Source organism: Myotis brandtii, unplaced genomic scaffold, assembly GCF_000412655.1.
Source record: "Myotis brandtii unplaced genomic scaffold, ASM41265v1 scaffold133, whole genome shotgun sequence".
Taxonomy (NCBI): domain Eukaryota; kingdom Metazoa; phylum Chordata; class Mammalia; order Chiroptera; family Vespertilionidae; genus Myotis; species Myotis brandtii.
Genome location: NW_005354718.1, coordinates 3,001,617 through 3,009,053, shown reverse-complemented (window position 1 = coordinate 3,009,053; position 7,437 = coordinate 3,001,617). Strand labels below are relative to the sequence as shown.

The following is a 7,437-nucleotide window of genomic DNA, read 5'->3' as shown; positions in this document are numbered from 1 at the left end:
GGGGTAGGGGGGGAAGAGGCCATGGGAGGTTGGTTGTGGGAGCGCACTGACCACCAGGGGGCAGCTCCTGCATTGAGCATCTGCCCCCTGGTGATCAGTGTGCATCATAGCAACTGGTCAACCGGTCATTCTGGTCGTTCTGGTCCTTCAGTTGTAATGGTCTCTTAGGCTTTTATATATATAGATAATTTTAATAATTATAAATATTGTAATTATTTTAATATTACCAGGGAAGGACTGTGTCTGTCTGGATCACTGTTTAGCCACTCGGTAAGGGTTTGTTGAGTGAATGAATGAATGAATATTTCCCTCCAGAGCTCCAAAAGCAAAGACTGGAACTCAGACGTCTCAGCAGGGCACCTCACTATGCCTCTGAAGTCCTTGACTATGGGGAAGGAGATGATCATTGATGTTCCAGCTACAAATGTAAGTGGCCTCAACTGGATGGGAAGTGCCAGTGGGAATAAAGATGGGGGAGCCCACGGCCCCCAGTGGATACTCACATTCCCTGCAGGGTCTTGGACATTCTGAGCAAAGTCTCTTGCTTTGATTTCAGGCCCCAGGAGTGAGGCTACAGCTCAAGGCTGAGGGCTGGTAAGGGACATTGATATCTGTTGGGGACAGTAAGGGATGGTCATGGGGCAGGGGAGTGCTGTGGAAAGCCTGGTCCTTGGGGTTTGGAGCAGGGATGTTATTTGGCAGCTATTGTGGGCTTGGCCAACCAGTGGCTGAGCTCTGCAGGTGCCCCCTGACCCTTGGACCCTCTGCTGCCCCAGCCCTAAGGAGCTGGCCGTGCGCTTGGGCTTCGACCTATGTGTGGAGGAGAAAACTTTCCTGAGCAGAAGGAAGCAGGTGGTGGCCAAGGCCCTGAAGAAGGCCTTGCAGTTGGACAGAGACCTACAGGAAGATGAGGTTTGGGGGATACATAGGGGTGGGGTGCAGATACCTTGGACCGGCCTTAGGGGCGTACCTGATTCCTATGCCCGCTCCAGACACTCCAGTCAGCAGAGACTGGAGAGTGAGCATGTGGGAGGAGATATGGAGCATGGGTGAGCTCTGGGGTTCTCACTCCCGTTGGAGCTGTGTCCAGGGCTGAGAGCAGTCACTTCTTGGGGAGGGGCTGGGTGACAGCTCTAATTCTGACTGCACCAGGCCCTGACCCCGTCCTGATCAGGCCCCTTCTCTGGAGGCAGGAGGCAGCTCTATCCCTGTCTTTGTTAAGCCAGCCTGTGTCTTTGTGTGGTCCAGGTCCCCATCGTGGGGATCATGGCCACAGGAGGAGGTGTCCGGGCCATGACCTCTCTCTATGGCCACTTGTTGGCTCTGAAAAAGCTGGGACTGCTGGACTGTGTGACGTACTTCAGCGGCATCTCGGGAGCTACATGGTGAGGGCCCCGGGGACTGGAGAATCAGAGATGACCAGGCCCCAGAGGGGAGTGGAGTGGACACCAGAGGGACCCTCTATCTGGGGAAACCAAGTAGTTGTGAGCAGTATGGTCTGATGGGTGCCAAGTGGCTGTCTCAAAAGGGAGGAAACAGAAATTACAGCAGTCCTGCCATGAGGGAGGCATTACAGGGTTTCCACTCCATGCTTCTGAAGAGGTCTAAGGCAGCTGATTCAGAAGGAGCTGGGTTTGAGTCTCCACAACACCACTTACTGGCTGGGTAATCTTAACCAACTTATTTCCTCTGATTCTCGTTGACTCATCTCCAAAATAGGGGTAATAATAGCACACCCTCCATAGGATTAGAGTGGGACAGCCTTAACACGTCTGACGCGTTTCGTGAACTCCAAATTGATAGCTCTTTTTTCTTTAATTGCTATTACCTCATTTAATATTCAAAACACCCTCTAGGGTGGTTCTCTGATTGTCCCTATAGTATAGATGAGGAAATTGAGGTCAAGAGGTGCTATTTTACCTAAAGACAAAATTGTCTCCCTACACACCAGCCTGCCTATAATGAAATGGAACTTTTCACTGTTAGAGATGCATTCCTTTGAATCTTATTGAAATGTGACTTTAAAGAAGTGAAAGAGGATATTCACCTCAGAGAGTTTAGGTGACAGCCGTTGACAGGCAGTCTCAAAAGGCTTTAGGCCAGACCTCTGAAGATGGAGATAGGGTCTGGAGCTGTGCTGTATGTTACAGTAGCTGTAGCCACGTGCGGTTATTGACCACTTATAATGTGCTTAGTCCAACTTGAGTTGTTATAACTATAACATACACAGTGAATTTTGAAGACTAAGTTTGGAAAAATATAAATTTATCTTAAATTTTTTATATTAATTACATATTGAAAACGATAATTTAAATGAAATATGTTATTAAAATTAATTTTTACCGGTCTTTTTAAAAGTGTAGTTACTAGGAATTTTTAATTACATACGTGGCTCACATTATATTTATATTGAACAGCCCTGATCTAGGAGGAGGGAAAGCCCTGAAGCATTTTCCAGAAAGGCAGAGCTTTGGTGGCAGGAACAAAATGTTGGGAGAAATCTGGAGGGTTGGAAGAGGGAGTTGCAGCAACTGGTGCCGGGCCTCATCATCCTATTGTACTGTCCCTTTGTTCTCCCAGGACAATGGCCCAACTATATGGGGACCCTGAGTGGTCACAGAAGGACCTCGAGGGGCCCATCCGGTATGCCCGGGAACACCTGGCCCAGAGCAAGCTGGAAGCCTTCTCTTCGGAGCGACTGGCAAACTACTTCCAGGAGCTGGAGCTGCGAATGGAGGAGGGGCGCCCCACAACCTTTGTGGACCTGTGGGCTCTCGTGCTGGAGTCCATGCTGCACAACCAGGTAGGGCACCTGTGCATGCGGGGTGGAGCGTGAGTGCAATGGGCAAGGCTGTGGCAACCCCGCAGCTAGCTGACGCACAAGCGCATGTCTGCAGGGTAAGCGTCCTGGACCCTTGGTTAAAGAATGTGGAAACCACTGTGCTTCAGTGTCTGCCCAACTTTGGGATGCTGCCTTTATGAGTCAGGCTATTCTTCGATTAAATTTCTGGGTCTCCCAAGGACTAGGGACCAGACAATGCTAAAGTCGGTTCAGCAGACAAAGCTTTTGCATGTGTTTAAGAGTCAGTGAGATTGTTCAAACAGCTTTTATTTTATTTATACTACAATATGAAATATATTCTTTCTCTTCATCATCCTGGAAGTGTTAAAAGCAAGATTCTGGTGCCAGATTCCTGGGTTCTACCCCCTATGCGTCTCACTAGCTATATGTCCTTAGGCAACTTACCCTCTCTGTGCCTCAATTTTCTCACCCGTACAATAGGAATGAGAATGGTACTTATCTAACAGGGTTGTTGTGAGCAATCAATGGTACTTGGCATAGAGTACGCATTCAGTGTTAGCTAACATATTTCTTTACTCTTTTCCTAACACTATTAAGACAAACCTGAGCATATACATTTTTTAGGGAAAGCTTAGTAAGTTAACTACTGAATCTTACATTAAACGATACAATTATTAAAATCAGTGATTTTTTGCACTATTGTTTTACCACATATAATTATCTGAACAAAGTTTTTTAAAGCATTTGAAACAACTAAAACACAAAAAGTATATTTAACGTGCATAACAAAAGTAAACTATCAAATATATTAGCAAAGGAAAGATTCTTATCTGTCTTATCTTTGAGTGTCAGGAGTTTGACCAAGAATAATGATCATGTAAACTAACTGAAAATGAATTTGCTTTGATTAAAAAAATTATTTTATTCTTGCTGGCAAGCACAGTGCTACTTGGAAATTACCAGCCATTCTTACTTTTTATTTATTAAAAGTGTTTATTTTAGCCCTGGCCTGTATGGCTCAGTTGGTTGAGCATTGTCCCATGCACTGAGAGGTCACGGGTTCAATTCCCTGTCAGGGCACATGCCCAGGTTTCGGGCTTCATCCCCCTCCCCCTGCCTCCTCCGGTACCTGCGGGAGGCAGCCATCAATGTTTCTCTCTCATATCAATGTTTCTCTTTCTCTCTCTTTTTCTCCCTCTCCATTCTTCTCTCTATTAAAAAAAAAAAAAAAACCCAAAATATATACACTTATTTTTTTAAAAATCTTAATGTTGTTAAATATTTATTATGATAATCTTCAGACCTAATAAAATGCATAAAGCATAAAGAATAATGTAATGAATATTCATGATCTCATCACCCAGCCTAAGAAATGAAATGTAATAGAAAGAGTTAAAGCTCCTGGTTGTCCCCTCCCCAATCCCATTTCCCTCCCACACTCAGAGGTAATCACTATTCTGAATTTAGGTTTATGAGCACATATCTGCAATCTATATACATATTTTACTATCTACACTAATAAAAGAGAAACATGGTAATTGGCGTACGACCGCTACCCTTTTCATTGCTCTCGTGCTGGAGTCCATGCTGCACAACCAGGTAGGGCACCTGTGCATGCGGGGTGGAGCATGAGTGCAATGGGCAAGGCTGTGGCAACCCCGCAGCTAGCTGACGCACAAGCGCATGTCTGCAGGGTAAGCGTCCTGGACCCTTGGTTAAAGAATGTGGAAACCACTGTGCTTCAGTGTCTGCCCAACTTTGGGATGCTGCCTTTATGAGTCAGGCTATTCTTCGATTAAATTTCTGGGTCTCCCAAGGACTAGGGACCAGACAATGCTAAAGTCGGTTCAGCAGACAAAGCTTTTGCATGTGTTTAAGAGTCAGTGAGATTGTTCAAACAGCTTTTATTTTATTTATACTACAATATGAAATATATTCTTTCTCTTCATCGTCCTGGAAGTGTTAAAAGCAAGATTCTGGTGCCAGATTCCTGGGTTCTACCCCCTATGCGTCTCACTAGCTATATGTCCTTAGGCAACTTACCCTCTCTGTGCCTCAATTTTCTCACCCGTACAATAGGAATGAGAATGGTACTTATCTAACAGGGTTGTTGTGAGCAATCAATGGTACTTGGCATAGAGTACGCATTCAGTGTTAGCTAACATATTTCTTTACTATTTTCCTAACACTATTAAGACAAACCTGAGCATATACATTTTTTATACATTGCTTCTTTAAGGAAAGCTTAGTAAGTTAACTACTGAATCTTACATTAAACGATACAATTATTAAAATCAGTGATTTTTTGCACTATTGTTTTACCACATATAATTATCTGAACAAAGTTTTTTAAAGCATTTGAAACAACTAAAACACAAAAAGTATGTTTAACATGCATAACAAAAGTAAACTATCAAATATACTAGCAAAGGAAAGATTCTTATCTGTCTTATCTTTGAGTGTCAGGAGTTTGACCAAGAATAATGATCATGTAAACTAACTGAAAATGAATTTGCTTTGATTAAAAAAATTATTTTATTCTTGCTGGCAAGCACAGTGCTACTTGGAAATTACCAGCCATTCTTACTTTTTATTTATTAAAAGTGTTTATTTTAGCCCTGGCCAGTATGGCTCAGTTGGTTGAGCTTTGTCCCATGCACTGAGAGGTCACGGGTTCAATTCCCTGTCAGGGCACACGCCCAGGTTTCGGGCTTCATCCCCCTCCCGCTGCCTCCTCAGGTACCTGCGGGAGGCAGCCATCAATGTTTCTCTCTCATATCAATGTTTCTCTTTCTCTCTCTCTTTCTCCCTCTCCATTCTTCTCTCTATTAAAAAACAAAAAAAACACCCAAAATATATACACTTATTTTTTAAAAAATCTTAATGTTGTTAAATATTTATTATGATAATCTTCAGACCTAATAAAATGCATAAAGAATAATGTAATGAATATTCATGATCTCATCAACCAGCCTAAGAAATGAAATGTAACAGAAAGAGTTAAAGCTCCTGGTGGTCCCCTCCCCAATCTCATTCCCTCCCACACTCAGAGGTAATCACTATTCTGAATTTAGGTTTATGAGCACATATCTGCAATCTATATACATATTTTACTATCCTATATAATAAAGAGCTAATATGCTAATTAGACCAAACAGCAGAACGACTCTTCCGGATGACTTTCCGGACGAAGCCAGGGCTGCGAGGGCCGAGCCCCTTGCACGAATTTCATGCATTAGGCCTCTAGTATTACATAATATATAACATGTATTGTATATACTGTTATTATGTACTTCATTACATATACCTTTATTAGGTATACTTTTATTAAAAATATATTATTTACAAATGGCTTTGTATAGGTCTCCCTGTGCACATGTATTAGAGATTCTCTGTGCCTTGAAGTTATATACCCAGTAGAGCAATTGTTAGGCCACTGGGTACATGTACCTTCAACCTTCCTAGCTATTGTTCTCCCAAAGGGTTGTATTAATTCACACCCCCCCCACCACCAGTGTTTCATAACTTCTTTTCCCTACATGCTCTTCAGGTTTCTAAAGTTTTGTTTTATGGGTATGAAATGAATTTTTATTGTAGTTTTTCAATTTCTTGGTTTTTAGTGAGACTGATCATGTTTTCAAGTATATTTTCATTGGGACCTCCTCTTCTGTGGATTACCTACTCAAATTCTTTCACATTTTTCTACTCAGTTCATCTTTTTATATTATTTTGTAGGAATTCTTTATATATTCTGGATATTAATCCTTTACTAAGTCTAATAGATTTTGATGCATAATCTTAATGTAATCCAATGTATTATTCTTTTTCTTAATGGTTTATGCTCTTTGGGTCTTCTTAAGAAATCTTTCCCTATCCTGAAGTTATAGAATATTGTCCTATATATTCTTATAAAAGTTTTAAAGATTTTTCTTTTACAATTAGGACTTGAATCTGCCCAGAGTTTATCTTCAGGTATTATGAATAGGAATCCAGTTTTTTCTTCCTCATATAGATAGCAAACTTTTCCAGTATCATTTATTGGATTTTTCCCTCCACTGATCAGCCTTGCTGCTTCTGTCATGTGTCAACTTTCATATACTCACAGGGCTCTTCCTGAGCTCTCTGTTCCGTTCTGATGAGACTGATTCTTGATCCTGTGCCAATATCACACTGGCTTAGTTACTCTGCCTTTGTAATACATCTTGGTATCTGACAGGGCAAATTTATCTCTATCTGCCACCTTGGTTCTTCTCAGAATGATGTTGGCTACTTTTGGCCTTCTGCTCTTTTGTATACATAACAGAATCAGCTACTCAAATTTCATGATAAATGGGATTTTCATTGAAATGGCATTGGATTTATAAAACCAACATAACTACTTGAAATATTTTTATTTTATTAATATATCCTTGTATTCTTTCATCTACTGTTTAAATTCATGTTCATTTTTGAGGTTGGTTGTTTTATTAACGGACTTTTCTGCCTAGTGGCACCAATTAGTTACTATAGAGTGGGAGAAGCTTGTTAACCTTCACTTTACAAGGTGCTAGAAAATGCAGTTTGACTCTAGGCCATAAAGAAGACTAATTTAATTACCATTTGATCCTTCAGTAATGACTCAATGCACAATTGTT

At 41.6% G+C, this 7,437-nt stretch overlaps 1 protein-coding gene across 1 annotated transcript in view; it reads left to right on the top strand.

Moving 5' to 3' along the window:
- PLA2G4D (phospholipase A2, group IVD (cytosolic)) overlaps positions 1–7,437 on the top strand; it is a 29,356-nt gene that overhangs the window by 13,243 nt on the left and 8,676 nt on the right. Inside the window, exons 9-13 of the mRNA XM_005860289.2 lie at positions 316–426; positions 557–594; positions 777–912; positions 1,249–1,385; positions 2,581–2,803. Coding sequence (XP_005860351.1) covers positions 316–426; positions 557–594; positions 777–912; positions 1,249–1,385; positions 2,581–2,803 — 645 coding nt within the window. The remainder of the gene's footprint in view (positions 1–315; positions 427–556; positions 595–776; positions 913–1,248; positions 1,386–2,580; positions 2,804–7,437) is intronic.